This window comes from Mustela erminea, chromosome 1 (assembly GCF_009829155.1).
Source record: "Mustela erminea isolate mMusErm1 chromosome 1, mMusErm1.Pri, whole genome shotgun sequence".
NCBI lineage: Eukaryota > Metazoa > Chordata > Mammalia > Carnivora > Mustelidae > Mustela > Mustela erminea.
Window position 1 is genome coordinate 74,895,893 of NC_045614.1, and position 21,180 is coordinate 74,917,072.

The window sequence follows — 21,180 nt, forward strand, 5'->3', positions numbered from 1 at the left end:
TACAAATATAAAGTACTTTGTACATAGTATGTGTTCAATACATCTATTCTCTTCCATTATAATATTTTTCTAATATAATAATATTCCATTATAATATATTTTCTGTCACCATCACTTAACATATCATGCCTTATTTCATACCTTTTGAGTTAGTTATTTTATTTCCCCAGCTATACAATGTGATTCTTGAGGACTTTATTCTGCATTTCTTTCCTTCTTTTTACACTCCAAGTTTATAGTGCCTTATTGGAAATAAGAACATGCTTACTGGATAAATCCCTAATTTTTGCTCCTGGAGAGAAGTTTTGATTAAAAAGGAAGAAAGGACTAGACTCCTTCCCTAGCTTACCACCCATGTTTACTCTTTTATGGAAGGGTAGACTCTGAGTTCCTTGAAGGCAAAAAGATCTTGTCTCATACAAGATTTTTTAAATCTATAAAGCAGAGCAAAGTGCTTGGCAGACTCACTGGATGTTTTTTGAATGAATGAATAAATCACTTACTAAATGAGTAACATTGTTAAGAATAGGAGATATTTAAATATTTCCAGTATTTCATAGATTTTCATTAAAGGCAGCTGACCAAATAGAAAATAGAGTTTGCATCTTTTTATCATTCTACATTGATCTTAAATGAGGTCTTCATTCTGACTGATTCTTTAATGAGATTATAAGACAGAAAACTGAAAGCCATGGAGAAATCCAAGATGGAAGGCTGTGAAAATAAAACAAGCAACCAATCAAAGAATAAAGAATAATTACTGTCAGTTGCAGGACAGTCAAAGCAAAGAGAAGGGACTGAAACTGAGAAGAAAGTTTCAACCCAAGATACTCAGAATCACAGAATTTTTGAGAGTTCAGGTCATATAGTTTGTCTTATTTCTCAAGGAAGAATCCTAAGCTATGTGATTTATTCTAAGTAAGAGGTTATAAATTTCCAGATGCTTATTAAAATAAGGAGGAATGGGTGTCTGTGTGGTTCAGTTAGTTAAATGTCTGACTCTTGATTTCGGCTCAGGTCATGATCTTGTGAGGCTAATCCCTACATTGGGCTCTGTGGTGGGCCTGGAGCCTGCTTAAGATTTTCTATGCCTTTCTCCCTTCTCCTCTCTTCCCAAACATAAATAAATAAATCAATGAAATAAATACATAAAATAAAGAGGGAAGACACAATCACCAAGTTTCTAACTTGACTCTGTCCATTGTTTACCCCTAATAGCCAGAAGAAAATAGCAAAAGAATTATTTATGTTTAAGTGAACTGGAAAAATACTAAAATCATTGGAATTCTAGAGTTACCAGCAGGTTAATACTCTTATCCCAGAGACACACAGGTACACCTTCCAGCTTAGCTCTATCTGTGCTCCCTCTTTACATTCCTTATTCTAAGAGAGAGAGAAAAAGAGCATGAGGGAGGGACATATAATGTGGGTAGACACCATGTGGAAACAGAGGACATGGAAGATGTTATGAAGTCAGAGTCACAGGACGAAAAAATTATGATAAGAAATGTTTGGTTTAAAGTTTCTGTTTGAAGATTTAAAACAAAAGAATGTTTTGAACATTTTTCTTCAGTACTGATTCCAGAGATCAAAGATACGTTAGCAATTAAAATAGAAAAAATGTTGTCTACTTACCCATTCTGTATGGCGGCTGTGGGGTCATAGGTCAGAGCCATGCCAGCCTGTATACAGGAAGGAAAGAGGAGAAAACAAATCTTAACACTTTTATCTTGGTGCCCAAAACATTCAGTACACACAAATACTTTTATCTTACTTTCCATGATTTAAGTTTATTGTATCCTATACATTTTTCTACCCTTACTGCCAAGACTAGCATTTTTACAACTCACACATCAGAATCCACCAGTGAGTTAGGAGTTTATATTATAAATCCAGACAAACCAAAGAACAATACAGTTTGGATGATTTCCATTTCTACTTCATAAACCTTCCGCTGTCTAATCTGGTATTTTTATAATTTCTCACTATTGTCAGGAGCACCTATTATATGTCTTATGGCTGAAAAAAAAAAAAAAGCAAGAATAAATCCTGTGGTCAGGATAAAAATAAAAGCTACTCAAAATGCATTCGACCTTTCAGAAGAAAATGTTAAGAAATATTTATTTTAAAATAGAAGGTATGCCTCGGGGTGTGTAGGTAATGAGTCACAGAGTGCTTGTCCAATACATTGCTAGTACCTGTCCTACTAAGAGTGGTAGAAAGTCAAGGTCATTTACATAAAATGGAAATTATAGGTCTTGTGGCTAATAAGGAGATGGGTTTGTTTTGTTTCTAAGAATAAAATCACCTTTGAAAAACTAAACTTCTATAATAGGCATAGTTTCAGAAAAGAATAATAAACTTCATGACTGTTGATTCACAGCCTACCTCCTTCCTTCATACACATCATCACATTTGATCCTCACAACAACCCTCTGAAGTAGGCAGGAGAAACAGTTCCTCCATTTTAAAGATGAAGACACTGAAGCTTGGAAAGGTCAAGTGACTTGCTCAAGGTCACACATTTGGAGGCAGAATCAAATTCCAGCCCTGGTCTTTTGAGGCTCCCTCCCACCACCTATGATACCGACCAAAGGTCTGCGTGAGTCCTGATGATCATCTCCAACAATGTGGGAGAACTTTCTTTGTGGGTGTATGGGCATACGACCTTTTGTATCCAACACTGTCAGTCTGGTTACTGCTTTTGAGTAGAAACAGAACGTAGAAGTGAAACACAAAACTGACTAGATCGTCATCAGGTTAGACATTTTCTGTTCTTTTTTAAAATTTAAAAGTGAATGAGACTGATGTCAATTTTCCGGCCTCCATAGTGTACTACAATTACGTTAAGATATAACAGTGGAAAGAAATGGGGTGAAGGGTACACAGGGTCTCCTTGTACCTTTCTCTTCCAACTTCTCATGAATCTATAAGTATTTCAAAAGAAAAAGAAAAAAAAATGAGTTAACTTTGAGGACTTCCTTCTATGGAAGACAAGAAAAATCATAAAAAACTTCGGAGAAAAGAAGAAAAGGAGCTTTTGCGTTTTGAATTTCAGTTTAGGTGAAGGTGGTTTTCCTGTTGGGCCCATTGAATTACTCAGATTTCACACATAACTAAAATGGAAATTTTCAGGCTTTCCAAAATAGGGCCTGAAGTCCAGTATGCCCTGCTATATTCAAGCTTGGATCAGACACACTATTTTCCCCCCCAAATTTTAAAATTGTTGTTAAGATTGGTATGAAGAACAAGTGTGGAGAGCCATATATGCATAGGATTGGCATACAGGGAACATACATAAATTGAAAAGGAGTTTGGCAAGCAAAGTTGAGATGACTGGCAGAAGTTAACAGAGGTGCACTGAGGGCACATGTTTAATGATCACTGCATCTTACTCATGTTAACGAAATATGCAACCGATAATATGACAAGCTGGGGGGATTAGAAAATGAGAAGCAAAAGCAGTGGTGCCAAAACACAAAGAGACCCTGGGGTGCCTGGCTGGGTCGGTTGGTTAAGCATCCAGCTCTTAGTTTCAGCTCAGGTCGTGATCTCAGTGATGTGAGATGGAGTTCCACACTCAGTAGGGAGTCTGCTTGAGATTCTCTCTCCCTCTCCTTCTGCCCCTCCTACTTGCACTCTCTCACTCTCAAATAAACAAATCCTTTACACACACACACACACACTAAGTCTAAATTCTTCTCAAGATGGGGCCTCTGTCATGTGACCAATGGGAGACTGGTTCTAGGCTGAAGACTCTTGAGAATGGGCCTGTCCAAGGTACAGCTCATAATCCATGGTTGGGCTGGCTACTGGAGAGGGCAGTTGTAAAAGTTGTCCATTGGGGATGAGATTTCTCTCTTAGAAACACTCATCTCATTTCCCCTAATTTATTCAAGATGTCACACTAGAGATGGAAGGAAAAAAATGGGCTTTATACACAATAGAGATATTGTTTGTTTGTGAAAGATTTAGGATGAAATCATACCTTCAGCCTCCTAACGACCACAGCTTGTTTAAATCCTAGGGGACTGGTAGGAAGCCTTTCTTAGTCAACCTCATGTTTTCTTCTTTTCCTTGTACTTATTTTCCAGTAGTGCTCAGAGACCAATGTTATTTAGCCTTTATTAAATTATGAATTGTCTTAAACATTCTCTTCTTATGTCATGTTTGTTCTGGAAACTTTAGGTAAGGATTTTTAATTTCTCCCATTTTATTTGAATTCCTTATGGACTATAGTTAACAAATCAGCTTTAGCTAGGAACATAGTAATTACCAACAAATTCTACCTTTTTGTTGAAGAAGCATGTGATAATTAGAAAGCCTAAGTTGGCTTCTTCCTATATTTTATACCTCTATTCCATCTTTCAGGGGATGGAAAAGAACTAAATAGATGGCAATATGGCTTTGTGGAAAGAATATATATTTTGGACCTGGGTTCAATTCTTAACTCTGTTCTGTTCTAGCAGTGTGACCTTGGGCAAATTATTTAACCTGTTTGAACCTCAGTTTCCTCAACTGTTAAATGATTTAGTAATACCTACCTCATCAGATTGTTGTGAAATTTAAATGAGATTACGTTTGTAAAGCGCCCAGCACAGTGCCTGGAGACAAGACACATACATAAATATTATAATACAAAGCAACATGTGGTAAGTGCCATATGAGTGGAATAGATGAAGTATAGAGGAGAGAGGCCGGGAATGATCAGGGAAACCATGTAGAGAACATATAGATGAGTTGAACCTTGAGAAACGATTAGGATTCCAACAGATGGAAATGAGAAAGGGAGGCCAGCTCAGACAAAAGGAATAGCATGGAAAAGATATAGAAACAAAAAGGGTAAGGTGAGTGATTCACTTGCAGTAGAATATTGTAGTGCAGGGGCAGTGGGAATTAAGACTCAAAAGGTGGGAGAAACTTCATTGCCTGGCTCCTTGGGGGGAGCCACATTTTTGAGTAGGGAAATTATATAATCAAAGAGGGACTGGACAACAAGAAACAGCATGAGCGCCCTGAAAACAGAGGGTAAATCCAGAGCGAAAAGCAACTGGAGTAGGCACTTGGTGACAGGAAGGTGGAGAGAATCTAAGGTGACATTGTCATTGCAAAAGGGTAGGGAATGAACACAAGATTCACCTACTTCATGATTTTGCCTAGGGACAGTCCTGCCTCTGAGTACCTTTGGCAAGAGGAGACAAGAGATAGTTTCAGGTCATATGCATTTGGAACATTATGGGTAACAAAACAAGGCATGGGTTAAACAAAATGTTGTTTAAACTTAACCCACTGGCTGAATATTGTACCACAGTACCTAATACTTGGCTGCACCTGGTTTTCATTTCATGTGTAACAGATTGTTGAGTTATAATTCCAATATAGTCTTAATGCAGATTTTGCATTCAATTTCCTTTTGTTTCTTTCCACAAAGATAAAAAAGAAAATCAATTTTGCTGCCCTGTCTAGCCACCTTTACACTAAGTGAGACCCATGAAATCATCATTATGTAATTACCAAATTTTATGGCATGTTTACAAACTCCAAAGTCGCACAAAAAGTAAAATAACTTGGAACAAAACAAAAATGTCACACCACATACGTAGCAAAGTGATGTTTAATCCTGTCTCTCTCTTTCAAAAGAGCTTATTAGATTCACAAATATTTTCCATTTTTCAAGTTTACATTATTCAAATATTGGAAGCATTTTCAATTTATTTAAAACAAAAGGGAGCACTTTTGTCATTTTCCAGCGGCAGCTGAGTTTTCGCTTAGTATTTCAGCCATAATATAGGGTATTTCTAGTTCTCTCAAACAGAATCTATATTATAAGAGCTAAATATTTCAGAAGAAATTTTAAAATATAGTTTACTGGAATAATTAAATTATCTAATTATTTTCAAGATATATAGGGATTTCACTGAGACACACCTATTTGTCTTAGGAGCTAGATATTTGATTTTCATAAAATTAAAAGATCAATAGGTTAAATGAAGAGGTAATAATCATGAAAATGCTGCTTAAAATGTGCTAGGTGGAGAATAGGCACTAATGGTTCAGAAAGATCCCCTGGACTGGAATGCTTGGTCTTATTGGAGGAGCTAAGCATCGTTGACTATAACAAAACCAAAGAGAAGATAGACTGATAGAATTCATTTTATAATTTTTGAAACTATTTTGATATTGTCATGTAAATGGGGATCAAAGAGTTTGAGGCAATAAACTTTACACAAACAGATCTACACTGTAATTCTTGGGAAATTGAGACATCAATGCTTCAGTGTAACATTTCTCTTTTTTCTAAATTCTGCCTTCATGGATGATGCATCATAATTGTATGGGTAAAAATGGATAATCACGAGAATATCCAATTTTCCATAATCAGATTTAGAGCACCACTTTAGTACATACAGAGTAATTATTATATATTCCAGTAAATATTATATACTGAATTAGCACAAGATGAGTTCGGGAAACCAAGGAATAAAAGGATAATGTAATTTTCTGGATATTATCCTGAAAGAGTTTATTTCTTGCGACCAATTTTAACAATATTTATAACTGTTAATGGGCTATAATTTAAAACTCCATAAATAAAATAAGGTGACTTCAGAGGTGATATGGGTACAAGGGCTTGAAAATTATAATGTGTTATAAATGTTTAGGTCTATTATGGTAGCAAAACCTCACTTAACCTTGTTTATATTTATTTCCCAGTATTTCTCTTTAGAAAACATGTCTTTTAATGAAGAAATCCTGATACATAATTATATTTAAGATACGGGGCAAAAATTTAAATTTTAAAAATTAAAAAAAATTCTAACTAGAAATAGAACAAAAATTTCAACAATGTTAAATGTCAAAATATTAGAATGTTATAACTATTAAGTGATTTTTTTCCTTTCACATATTTTTCTTGACTTTCTGAAGCTGTGTATAAATAGAATTATTTTTACAAAGGGGAAAATCCCTTTAATTTTCATTAAGGAGATACAATTTACATCATATCTTCTATAAGTTGTTTTTAACTTTTAAAATTCAGGAGGAAAAACAAAAGGCATATGATTTGTAAAAGTGATATAAATGACAGGCCTAATTCAGGGATAAGCTTGAAAATGTCAGGAAGCATTTAGCTTTGCTAGGTCAGTAGAGTACAGAAGATCTGGGTTGGAACGGGAATTGCTACAGCCAGAAGGATCAATGTGAGAATGAGCGGAAGGTTAAGAGTAAATCCTAAAGATTCAGGGTTAATGACACAGTGATTCTAGTGATGGAAGCTAAGAAGGATTCATAAATCCAAATGGCCAAACTGGCTGAGAAACAGAGGATTTCACAGGTGAAAGCTGGAGTGTAGATACCCAAGATATTCAGAAGAACAAATAAAAACCACCAGAAAACCACAAAATGATCAATACCAAGTAAAGTTTTTGGCCTAAGAAAGGATTTTAAATCTCTTTCCTGTTTAAAAGAAAAAACAAAACAAAACAAAACAAAACAAAAAAAAACCCTAATTCTAGGAAATATGCTCAGGGCAAATTTGCTGAAAGTGGATGAGAGAAAATGGGTAGGGTTTTGCCAGCAATGGCTTTGGTGTCGTCTCGATGACTGAATGGGGTGTTTCCCCAGGCAGATGCAGTCAACCATAGAAAGCAGGTGTCTGCTCTCTCCTGCTCAAGGGATGTTGCCCAGGCAACATCTCTCCTAAAGAGAAGATGAAGGACAAATGAGACTGTAGATGAGGATGTTGCCAAAGCTACCAAAAGATGATTATGCTACTTGGTCATGGGAAAAACATAAACGTCCTGTTAATTGTTCTGTAAAATATGTCCATCAACCTATGCAATGGCTCATATTGCATTCTCTAAATTTCATAACTTCTAAATCTAAGATATTTATTCCAAATCATATTAGATTACTTTGCATCATTTGACCAGTGATCTTCTTCTTCATTTTCTTCTTCTTCTTCTTTGTTAAAGATTTCATTTATTTATTTGACAGAGAGAGAAATCACAAGTAGGCAGAGAAGCAGGCGGGGAAGTGGGGAGGCGGGGAGCAGGCTCCCTGCCAAGCAGAGAGCCCAATGCAGGGCTTGATCCCAGGTCCCTGAGATCATGACCTGAGCCAAAGGTAAAGGCTTAACCCACTGAGCACCCAGGCGCCCCTGATTTCCTTCTTCTTTCAACATTCCTTTCTCTTGGATTCCCTGTGAGCCTAGTTTTCTTCTGACCTCAAAGAGCTAATTGTCCATAATGCTACTTGCACCCTTGCCCTCGCCGCCCCTTTGAGATGCCCGCAGGTACTCAGGCCCTCTTTTCTGCTTCTGTACTGTGATGACATTCACTTTCCAATCCCAACTATTTATTATTTATGTCTCAGTGATTCCTGAATCTTGGTCTCAATCTCAAGTATCTATGCTGAATTCCACACATTTATTGTGAAGTTAAATTAGTACATTGAATGTATGGTCAGCAACTTTTTTTCAAATTATCATTTCTGGTTTGTGTGTTTACTAATAAGCGTCATTTTTCAAGTTATCCTTTCTGGTTTGTGTGTTTACTAATATCCTTGGGCAGAGATACCCTCTCCTGCCTCTGCTTGCCATTCCCTTCCAATCCATCCACACCATTGTTCTGTGAGGATTGCTCTTGTGATACGGAAAACGTCTCAGTCCTCGCTTGGTGAGTGGAGATGGGGAAAGGTTTGGGATTGCTGAGAGACCTTCCCAATGCAGAAGGGAAGCCAGTGTACCTGAACCAAATCATGAGTAAGAGCCTGGGAGAAATCAGAGACAGCCAGAACACCTAGAGGCCCCACATACCCAAGTTACTAACTCGGAGTGCAGAGAAGACTGTGAAAAGTCATTTTGATATCGCCAGGGGTTTGTCAGAAATCAAGCAAATGAAATGCAGGGGATTTATCACTTTAAAAAGTAGCAAAGACAGGCAGAGAATAGAGAAAATTCACCTCTCTTTGTTCGGGGGAAGAACATTAAGGGGAGTCATGCTGTTGTTTATATACTCTGTCATCAGAGCATTTGTCCTTCTTGGCTTTTACTGAAGCATTCTAGTCAGGCAGAGAATTTCTCCCTTATATGGTAAAAAAGAGGGACAAGACAAAAAGATGCAAACAGAATTAAGGCTGGAAGGCTGAGAAAGCCAATGGCTGCACAAAGAAAAAGTCATCAAAAGGGAAACAGAAGGGAAGGTATGATGTGGCTGGCTGAAGTTCTCAAAGCTCCGGTCTGACTTTGTCATTCAAACCGAAGTTAAATTAAGTCTTGATTGATCATTATGAAAGAGACAAGAGAACATTACCATATTTTATGTAGGCACCTCTGTTTCTATCTCAATCTGAATGACTGAACTTCATAGACTCCAAGACGTGTGTGTGTGTGTGTGTGTGTGTATGTGTGTTTCACATTTTACTGTCTGTGAAATTGGGGCTTGCATGATGATTGATGGCATTTGAGTTTAGAAACTTTCTCCTCTTTTTAGTGATATTTAGAATAATATTTCATCTTTAATTGATGGTATTATAGAGTCAAAGATGTAGTGTATATACTGTTAGAACCCCACCATAATAAAGTAAAGTAAAAAATACAAAATGTTGAGGTTGCTACCAGGGTAAGCCTGTGCAACTGAATAGGTGGGAGTTACATGTATCTGACTAATTGATTTATATTCCCCCAGGCCCCAGCTGTAGTTTGATGCTATATGGAGCTTGTAAGCTGTGACTTAAATATTGTTGGGGATAATTCTGGCTCTCGAGGCAGCCTGGGATTGCCAGGACAGTGCCAACAACTCCAGAAATCTCTCAGTTGGTTGATGCCTCCACTTAGTTGCCATGGAGACTGGTTCAAGGGAATCAGAGAACATGGAGATCAACTATCAATCAGCCTTTCTCCTTATAATTCTTGATATAATCTTCCCATCCTTCAGCACCTCATAAACCCCATGCCCCAACCTCCTCTCCAAGAATATAAGCATGTTTTCCCATCCTCTTTTTTTTGAGAATGGAGACTAGGAAGATGTCTAGAGCTCATCATCAAATGCATCACATCCAGAGTTATACTATTACAGGAATTTACAAGATCTGCTTTTTATCTTTAGTGATCATAGGTTAGAAAAAATGGGCCCAGCAGCTTTAAAATAAGAACACTTAACCGAGTAAGAAAGTTTCTATGTTATACTACTGAGCATTCAATTTTTTGTGTCAACCGGGAAGATTTTTTTGAGATTATGAGTATCATTCACCTTGAGTCTGCTCTCTAAATTGTCAGTAAAGCACATGAAAGAAATAAGAGTACATTTGGTGGGCTGGCTAACAAATTCACTTGCAGGTGTTGCAATGCATCATAACAGCTCTTTTTAAGATCACATATGGAAAGACTCTTCTTCAGTTCAAGGTTAAAAGAACTATTTGCAGAACCTGGCAATGTTGTTAGATATATCTTAATTTTTTCCAAGGTCCCATTAAAGAAAATAATTGGACAATTAAATGCCAAGCATCATGATATACCCAAAGGAAATTGCAAACTATATAGATGATTTTTCTACCTTCATGGAATATGGTCAAAGATAACTTGAATCTACATCCTTTTACTGCTAAGTTTTAAAATAGTTATTTAGATATATTATTTTCCTTAAAGTATTTTTTATTTCTAATGGTTCATTGGGGCAATACTTCAACTCCATATCTCTGAAACATAAATTTTCTAATGTTCAGTATTGTAAAATTAAATTGTAGTCAATATGGCTCCAAAGCTAATAGAATTGATATATTTCTGGGCCTTGTCAGGTTCTTCTTAAACTTAATAAGAAGGATGTTGACTGGTGACTGATCAAAGGGTTTGTGAGCTGGGCACGCTATTCCAAACAGAGCCAATTGAAGGTAAAAGGGACACATGGTAAGCTGCTTCTTGTCTTCCTCACTGATAAGAATCCTCAAAGTGTGTGCTATACAGCAGCATTGGTAACAGCTAGTGACAGCCAATGTTTTCATAAACTCAACAAAATATTCTGTTCAGAGTATTCTTCATAAATGGTGACAATAGGGATAACCTTTTTTCTCCAGATTTTATGCAACTTTTTTGCTATTACTTCCTTAGCCATCTATGTTATGTGCTCTTCAACATCAAATATTTACCATATAAATGTGAATCATTTGGATTTCTAAAGTAAAGGGCCAATATAGCTTTCTCCTCTGATGCAGATAGGCCGGTAAATAAGAATTTTTTTAAGTGACAATAGCAATAATTCAATGTGTTTCGCTGATGACTAGGCTAAGGAAGATATATGAAGCTTTAACTGCGTCAAATGTTTAGTGATCTTTACAGAGTGATTACAAGCCACTGGTCACTCATGGACTCATTCAATTCATAAAAATAGAATAAGAGCTTTTTCTAAATTCCTTAAAATTTTACACTTTTTGGTTGAGTGGAGTAAATCTATTGTATTTATTGATAACAATTGACAACTGACTCTAATAAAATTCTCCAAGACCGTTAAATAAAGATAGTTGGCTGCATGCATTGGTACAGTTACTTTTGACACTTACACACATTGCTTTTTACGTCAGTGGAAGAGACATAAACTTAACCAGTAACTGGCTCTCACTTAATAACAATAATCATAAAACAAGATACAATTGATTCTTGTTATTAGCAGCAATTATATTCTATAAAGTCACCATAAACACCAAATTATGAATACAACTCATTGTCTCTAGAGGAAATACAGTATTAGTTTCCTACAAGGCTCTGTTCACAACATTTTCATCAACTAATTAATATACAACCTTGTTTTAGTTGTGATTTTGTCTAAGGACACCTTATTAAATAAATATTTTTGATTCAGCAACAATGAACTCAAAGCCAACAGCACTGTAAGTCATGCTTAAACAAAGCTTATCTCCATTTTTTTTTCATATTGTCTCCATTAGACACGTCATGGATTTCCTGCACTTAGAAACACTAGACATTACTTCAGCACTACACTTGGGGGCCCTTTTAAACAGTGAAATCACCAATGAAAAACACAAACATGCAAAAAATGTGATCCTAAATAAAGCAAGAAAAAAACCCTTATTAAAAGGGTAAGAGTTGACACAATAAGTCAGAACATCTCTTGTTCAACTTCATTTGGGACTGTGTGTGCTTGGTGACTCAGACTTTTTTATTTTAAGTTTATTATTTGAATTTCAGTAGAGTTAACACACGATGTTATATTAGTTTCAGGTATACAATATAGTGATTCAATAATCATATTTTACTCAGTTCTCATCACAGTAACTGTGCTCTTTAATCCCCAGCTGACATGACCTTTTAATGCTTTTTACAAATGATCATGAAAACAACATGAGTATTAATTCTGGGTTACAAATAAATTTTAGCAAGTAGGTAAACTTGCAAATATGGAGCCCATGAATAATGGTAGTCAACTGTATTTTTTAAAAAATATTTATTCATTAATTTGATGGGGTGGAGGGAGGGAGAGTTGCAGGGGGGAGGAGAGGGAAAGGGAGAGAGAGCATCTTAAGCAGGCTTCATGCCCAGTGCAGACACCAGCAAGGGGCTCACTTTGATGACCCTGAGATCATGACCTGAGCCAAAACCAAGAGTTGGATGCTCAACTGAACTGAACCATCCAGGAGCCCCTCAACTGTATCTTCTTTCAAATGACAATTTCATGAGTCTGAGTCTTTCAGTAAATGAAAGGCAATTTTATAAATGGGATTAGTATTACTATTTATAGGAATTCTAAAAATTCCTTTCACAAAAGAACTTGGTGATAATACTCTTGAAATGGATTCGAATATGGAAAGTTAATAATTATTGACATTCAGCACTCTGAAGCCATAAAATGTACAAGAAAATTCCTGTTTCCCAACTCTTTGTTAAATCCAGTAGGTCACCAGTTGTGGCATTGGCATGTTTCTTTGTAAGAGATAATTGCTTTGAATGATACTAGAAAGTCCTTGTGCATAAGGAATACTTTTCACGGCCACAGAGATATAGAAATACTTTCTATACCCAAAATTAATTGCCATTATGTGCCAGAATAGGTAGGTTAATAATTCATTTTCCTTCTTTTGAAAAACATCAACTATGTAATTCCACAGTTCTCCATAGTGGCTCAATTTTTTCCTTGGTATCTAGCAATAGTCCATGTTTTCTTTTACTTTTCTTTCTTTTTTTCTCCATCTAAGTCCCTCTTACCCTGGCAGCTCTTGGCTCTTACGATTACATGACCTTCAAGAGAAAAGTGGCTAGAAATTTGAACACCGCCTAACGTTTCAGTGCTAAATAGTGTCTGAAATGCAGGTGATGATTTGGAATGTGATCTTTTAAAAACCTTAATAAAATGTAGGTCAAAGGGAAAATAAATTAATTTCTACTTGTTTTATATTTTATTAAATAAGTCAAAATACAGTTGGAAAAATGATATTGGTATCAGATTTCCTTTCAAATGAATGTTGTATCAATTAAAAATAATCCCCATTTGGAAAATAAGTAGACAAGACATGAAATTGGAAACCAAGGACTCAAGCATTTGAATCATAAGAAACATACAGAAAAACTGGCTTTCAGATTAAAAAGTCCTGAGTTGTGTTGATGATATTATGAGAGTGATAATAATAGCTGATACTGAAGTGATTCTAATTTTCCAGGAGCTGTGCTCGGGGCTTTACCCTCACCACTTCATTTAACCCTCCCAATCACCAAATATGCACTTTTAACCATGAGTGTTGTCACCCAGCTCAAAGGCTGTGGATTTGTGGTTGAAATGCTCCAGTTTTCCCCCTAACCACAAAGGTAGACTGTCTGGTAAAATAGGAAGAATAGCAAAGAATACCAAGCACTTCACAGATGCTGACACACATGAATCCTTAAAATTCAGAAGGAATTATTATTCTCACTAGCTGCATTAGAGAGAAGGACACAAGATTGACTCTATCACACCCAAGCTCCAGCTGCTCCTCTAAATATTATTCTCTCTGTGCCATTCCACACCCAGGGGTATAGGGGCATTTACTGGACAAGTAACGAGGTGGAACTTTTCAACTCTGGGGTGATTTTTCTGGTTTGTAAATGCATGTAAGTCAGTTTCTCAGTTACCTACACTGAAAAGCAAACACATAATCAATCAAACAGTTAATAGTAACAAAACAAGTGTGCACTGACAGTCTTGTGGCTGCTACTTTTGTTATTTTTATATTTTTATTTTGGTTTTGGTTTTCTTTCACTGCAGTGTAAGGGCATAGAGCTAGTTATAGTCAGTGATTGTACTTCCGTGGTACTCAATTATATTCTACCCAATGTTTAATTGTGTACTTTACAGGCAGAGAAGATCTTTGCCATTTTAGGTTCCAAAGGGATGGAGGAATCTGTCTATATGTTTATGTCATGTCCATTATGTCCAGTCCTGTGTGTCCTCTCACATAGGGTACACTCACTAAGTGCTCATCGACTGACTGAATGCTTTTTGTTTAAACTGCTCCTTTTATTTAAAAAATCTATTTCTAACAGAATTCTTCCCTTTAAAAGATAATTTCTGCAAAAAGGAGTCACATATTGAGAAAGTAAGAAAGCAAATAGGAAACATAAGGAGATAGAGGGGTTCTCATGGTAACAGTACAGTTCTTTTTAAAAATTTATTATTATTTTTTTTAAAGATTTTATTTATTTGACAGAGAGATCACAAATAGGCAGAGAGGCAGGCAGAGAGAGGAAGGGAAGCAGGCTCCCCGCTGAGCAGAGAGCCAGATGCAGGGCTTGATCTCAGGACCCTGGGACCATGACCTGAGCCAAAGGCAGGGGCTTAAGCCACTGAGCCACCCAGGCGTCCCAACAGTACAGCTCTAATATACATTCAGGGTAAGGGGTCTTCCTTATACCTCATATGTCCTGGGGACACAGCATAAAGTACAAGTCATGGAAGGAGCAAACGCCTTTTGACAAGAGTGGTGGTGATTATGGTGATGGAGACACAGCTGAAATTCAGAATTATGAAGAATTCTGTGTACTCATTTTCTTTCAGAAAAATAAAAACAAAAGAAAACATAAAAATGAAGACATGGATCTCAAAGGAAACGTTTATCTTGAGTGGGAATATAGGATGTAACTTTTGTATTAAGGATGGCTATCTATCTACTTAGAAATCTAAAAAGCCATCTTTGTCTCAATCATAAATGGATTTAGTCAGAATGAATAATTACTCCTACTACCTTGAGGCAGTCTGAGGAGGAGGCTGGATGTTTGGAGTCAGGTTTATCAACTTTGTCTGCTCTCAGCTATGGACTTCGTCACTGTATGAGAAATCCCATTCTCCCACCTGATCTTTGCAGGCTTTCATTCACTTACTGGCACTGGAGAGAATGTTTATTAATAGTAGCTGTGAATGGACAAGAGTTATAAAACTTTAAAGCACAGGGGAAATTTTCATCCATCACTGAAAACGAGTTGATTTCAGGTATGAAAATAGACAACATATTATCTGGGTTATAGATAATCTGGGTCATATCAGATCACATAGCTTTAGCTGGCTGTGATAAAACTGAAAAACTTAGGGCACCTGGGTGGCTCAGTGGGTTAAAGCCTCTGCCTTCGGCTCAGATCATGATCCCAGGGTCCTGGGATCAGGCCCCACATTGGGCTCTCTGCTCCGTGGGGAGCCTGCTTTCTCCTCTCTCTCTCTCTCTCTGCCTGCCTCTTTGCCTACTTGTGATCTCTGTCTATCAAATAAATAAATGAAATCTTAAAAAAAAAAAACTAATAAAGTTAGTTCAGTAAAATTGGATTTTGTGGGCATCTTAACGAGACCTAATTTAAGGAAATTAAAGCATATTCTTCAGTTTACTCTACCTCTTAAAAGATTTCAAACATATTCAGGCAGAGTCACAGGATTTCACTACTGTAAGGAACACAATTTACATCGGTTTGTGTGAATGGTACCTGCTAGTATTAGGAAATGCATATAGTATATCCCTGTACCCAAAGTTTGCAAATAGAAATGCACTCAAACAAAACGTCTTTGAGATATATCATCACGTTTCCTCTAAAACTTGCTCCTCATTCAGGAATAGTATTCCTTAGTATTCCTAGAATGCATCCCCAAAAAAGCTTACTTCATTTTCTCCCCCAAAATAACCTTGCAAACTATTCCTAGGAACCTGAGTGCTGATTGTTAACAATATTATTTTAGCTCCCTTTATTCATCTCCATATCTAGACTGTGAAGACAATCTCATTACATGTTTCATTTCCACAGTAAAGAAAAGTATCTTCAGAGCATCACATAGAACATATTTGTTATTGCTAATTGTTTTGAAATTGACTCTAGCAGAGAACTGTAAGATAGATAAAAGCAAGAAATACCATTTTATTGCTTTTAGTTTTATAATAAAATCTTGGCATTTCTTCACTAGACATGTGAAGTACTTGACTACTTTGTTGGGTTACTTCTTTTTTCTAATATTTATTTATTTGTTTGTTTATTTATTTTCTCACAATAGCACATACCCTCCTCAATGTCGATCACCTAGCCACCCCATCTTTCCCCAGCCCTTCCCCAGCAACCTTCAGTTTGTTTCCTGAGGTTAAGAGTCTCTTATGGTTTGTCTCCTTCTCTGGTTTCATCTTGATTCATTTTTCCCTCCCTTCCCCTATGATCCTCTGTCTTGTTTCTCAAGCTATTTCTTGTTTAATTGCCTTGTTTCTTGTTTGTGTCCATAGCCAAAATACTATTTCTTGGAGGTACAATACCCAAAGCAATTGTTATCAATGACATTTACTGACTCAGTTACTATCGGGCTTGGGAAAATCTATGAAAGCTAGACTAGAGTTTCGAAGCCAGTGAAAAATAGTGTGTTTATGATATTTGTACTATGTAAGGATAATGTCCTAGCATGAAAACTTGGGGAAATATCACCATCTTCTGTAATTTGACACTTAGCATTTAGTTATATTTGAAAATTCTGAAGGAAATCTAGAGACTAGTCAAAACAAATGTCAACATAAAGTAATTTCAAGGTTTGAGTAACTCTAATCATTGTAGTAGAAACATTCATCTTTTGATTTAAGCCTTTGATCTTTACAACAGAATTGAACGCTTTTGATCAGCTGTGCAAATTATTTAAGTACCAAAAAATTTGGTGGCTTTCTGGTAGTCATTCCAAACCTTCTTTGGAAATATAGGAAGAAGGAACAGGAGTTCTTCATGTTCCTGATATTGTGTGTGTGTGTATGGTTATATATATTATTGAAATTATATATATTTGCTCATTTGCTTGTTTTAAATTTTTTATTTAAGTAGAGTTGACACATAATGTTGTATTAGTTTCAGGTGCACAATACAGTGATTTGGCAAGTCTATACACTATTCTATGCTCACCACTCATGTAGCTCCAATCTGTCACCAACAACCCCATTACAATACCACAAACTACTTTCTTCATGCCGTGTCTTTTATTCCTGTGACTCCTGATATATTTTTGATTGCCGGTTCCAGATTCTATTCCCAATTCCAGACCAGTCATTTGGGAGAGCACTAACAAGAACAATTTGGGAAACATTCTGTCTGAAGTAAAGACTGTGGCCTCAGCTGTAATGGGATATCTAGCCACTGCATTTCTTGAAAGTCATAGTGATGATAAAGTGAAACCATTTCTGAGCTAAGGGTGACATTAAAAACATTGCATCACCATTATGACAGAAGCACTGGCCAATCAGAATGTAAATGCTGGAGTAGCATCCTGGGAAACTCCTGACCAACCAGCACTCCATTCTTATGAGATCATAATGGGTCCTACAGGAGGCATCATAATGGAAGGAGTAGAGAGGTCACTCTGATAGACTAGTGTCAGCAGTTATTTATATAATGAAAGAAGTATGTTTTCCTATTTTAACAAGCAGAGTGGCTTTTCTGGTATATGGAAGTTGAATATGAGCCCTATGCTTGGCTCAAGCATCTCTAGGACAGTGGTTCTCAAAGTGTGGTCTAAGGATATCTGAGGGTTCCTGAGATATTTTTAGGAGATCCATAGGTCCTCCCTTTTCCAATAGCATGTTTATGTGGAGTTAGATTTTCTTCATATAATTAAACCAAACAGAATATTGCAACAGGTTGAACGCTGATGCAGGTATGAAAATCTGGTCATCTTTTATTAAATCAGACATTCAAGTGATTTGCAAAAATGTAAAAGAGTGCTATTATCAAAAAAAATCTTTGAAAGATACAATATTTTCCATAAAATATAATATTTTTGTTAACATGAGATGGCTTTATTGTTTTTTGATGAACTAAGAAGATAAAAAGATACAGAGACCAAAGAGTTTGTGGATTTCTGCTTCAAGAAATAAAATGATGAGAACTGTAGAGCACTGGGAAAGAGAGGCCTAACAGCCTCAATCCCTGATTGCTCTACTTAAAAGTTTTGGTTGTCACTTGAGAGATTAGTTAATGACTTTAAAATACCCCTGTGTATTTTACTTATGCAAAAATATGTCCAGCAGCATATATTTGTATTTCAGAATCTTGCTAATTTACACTACTTTATGTATATAAACTTTTCAGTACTGGATTTTTTTTGGGGGGTAAAGAAATATATTTCACTAACTATGTTAAAAGAACTGTTACCAAAATGATACTCAGAAGAAAATAGCTTTACATAATAAATTAAAATTTTAATTAGCTTATCAATTGTCATGTGTAGGTACTTCTGTTTTGTTTGTTTGTTTTAAAGATTTTATTTATTTGACAGAGAGAGATCACAAGTAGGCAGAGAGGCAGGCAAAGAGGAGGAAGCAGGCTCCCTGCAGAGCAGAGAGCCAGATGCAAGACTGGGTCCCAGGACCCTGAGATCATGACCTGAGCCGAAGGCAAAGGCTTAAGCCACTGAGCCACCCAGGCCCCCAATACTTCTAAGATACTTAAACGTTTCAGGAGAAATACTTTTTATCTTTTTTTTTTTTCTTTTTTTTAACCTGACTTTCATGGGAGAGGTAGAGGAAACATGAGCCTCATTCTGTAGTATTATCCCAAATACTGAAGCATCAGAATAGAAACTATCATCTTACATTTTGTCTAAGACAACAGCGATTGAAAGGTTTACCATTACTTTATATAACAACAAAACAAAAACAAAAAAACCCAAAAAGCAAAAATGAAAACCAACAAGCAAGCAAACAAGTAAAAAACACCCAAAATGATGTGATAAAGTTGGTATGCCAAAGGGCTACAAAGAAAATGGAAAACAAGACCCTCCATCAGAAATTGACTTCAAGGGAATATCCAGGTCTCAGTCTTAATACTGCATGAAGGAAAGGCACAGAGAAAATCTCTCCTAAGAATCTGACCCATAGTCCTTGCTTTGATTAGTGCTTCAATTCATGCAGCCAGTGTGGTCAAAGACCTTAAACAGAGAATGTAGGTAGTGCCCCCAGGTGACTAATAGGAGCAAATGCAAATTGTCTTGTAATAATGCCATTGTTTATAAGAGGAGAACCAATTTCAGAAGTGTTAAAATGTCAAAAAACAACCATGAAAACATGTGTTTTAGAAATGATGAAATACAGTAATTAGAATTTCCTGGTATATAAAAATTAATTTAATATTGCCTACATAGGAATAATTTACATTATGTCATACTTTATCAACCATGCTGACATAATTTACTCTAGCAATCACAAAGCAAGGGGAAATAGAAGCAAAAATATATATTATGATGGACACACAAAGTTATGCAACATTCAGAGTGTCTGCACTTAAGACCACAATCAAGATGTAAAAATTAACATGCTTATCTCAAAATCAAGCTATCTGACAAGCATATGTTTAGTGCATGCTACTTGTTCTCCTAATTTCTTTCCTCTGAATGTGTCTACACACTTGGAATACATTTTTATGGGTCACAGATAAATTTATGAAGGTCCCTTGATTTTCACAGTTCAAGAGGAAAATGTAGAACTCTTAAACAGCAACTTTTGAAAACAGAGACTAGGAATATATATTTAAAACCTATATTTAAACTACAAGATGTTCTGGGGGTTAAACTTGACTCCACAATGCTTCTGTCTCAATAGTACACATGTTCTTTACCATGACATCAACCTAAAGCCTTAGATTTATATGAGGTAGCAAAGTGGCAGCTCTGTCTACATTTCTCATGTTTATTGGTTCGGTTCCTAAGAAATGTAGAGTTAAGTACAGTGTCTTGCTGAAGCTGGCATCCCTTTTGTGGATATGATAATTCAGGTTCTTATGGGACAGGAACTGAGGTTTTGGTCATCATTACCAAGCCAACTAGTTTACTGTCAAGGCTTCTTGGTGATGGTTTATGATCCAGAAATCTCTCTCACCAGTGAGCATTTGACCCAATAGCATTTGAAACGATCAAATGAGTCTTTCTAGACTACAGATATTTGGTATGGGATGGATGTCATAATGAGGGCTGTCAGAAATCAGCTGTCTTTGGAGGCAATGGGGCTAATTGTTGGTCACTAACCTCTACCTAAAACACAGGGGTCATTCTATTTCCCCTTCCTTTTTTGAACATAACACAGATAGCCTTTCTATAGTTGAAGTATCCAAACATTCCTTTTTCATTAGTTTCAAGTGTTCAGTGGTGATTCCCCTCTTTTTGTCTTAAAATAATGAATTATAGGTTATACAATACTTGAACGTAACTATACACTTTAAGAGAGGTTTTGAGACCTGCATGGAAATACTCAAAACAGACAACAGTGTTAGAAACTAAAAACTGGCTAAAGGTTTTGGTAAGAAAATCCCCACCCTCTTCCTTCCTTACAACTGTGAATGCTGCATCAAGTGGGATGCCTCTTAAATGAGAAATGGATGAAGTAGGTGCTTTGAATAGAAATACGAAATAAAGCTCTTCTGTTGAAATTATGGCTTTGGTACAAAATTGCATTTATTCAAGTCATTCAAGCAACTCTATTCCATTTCATAAAGAATAAAAAAACCTCTTAGAAGCCCAGATACCTTTTCCTTGTCTTCTTACAATAAAAATAACCAAAAGGAAATCATTCCCAAGGGTCATTGGATACATAAGCTTGCTTTTCTATTTTTTTGTGTTAAGAGTGTAAATGGATAATTAACTACTCAATGCCTTTTTTTATTGTGATAAACAAAACCCTGTGTATATGAACTTTTTCCCCTCTTTCTTG

General features: G+C 36.2%; 1 protein-coding gene across 13 annotated transcripts in view; it reads right to left on the bottom strand.

Moving 5' to 3' along the window:
- Window positions 1–21,180, bottom strand: part of RBMS3 (RNA binding motif single stranded interacting protein 3) — a 712,557-nt gene that overhangs the window by 121,256 nt on the left and 570,121 nt on the right. For 7 of the 13 annotated variants that reach the window (XM_032359702.1, XM_032359695.1, XM_032359728.1 and 4 more), the window contains 2 exons: window positions 5,144–5,182; window positions 1,636–1,682 (listed from right to left, as the gene is read on the bottom strand). In XM_032359702.1, the coding sequence (XP_032215593.1) occupies window positions 1,636–1,682; window positions 5,144–5,182 (86 nt within the window). The remainder of the gene's footprint in view (window positions 1–1,635; window positions 1,683–5,143; window positions 5,183–21,180) is intronic. The other 6 variants (XM_032359710.1, XM_032359753.1, XM_032359717.1 and 3 more) reach the window with 1 other exon arrangement.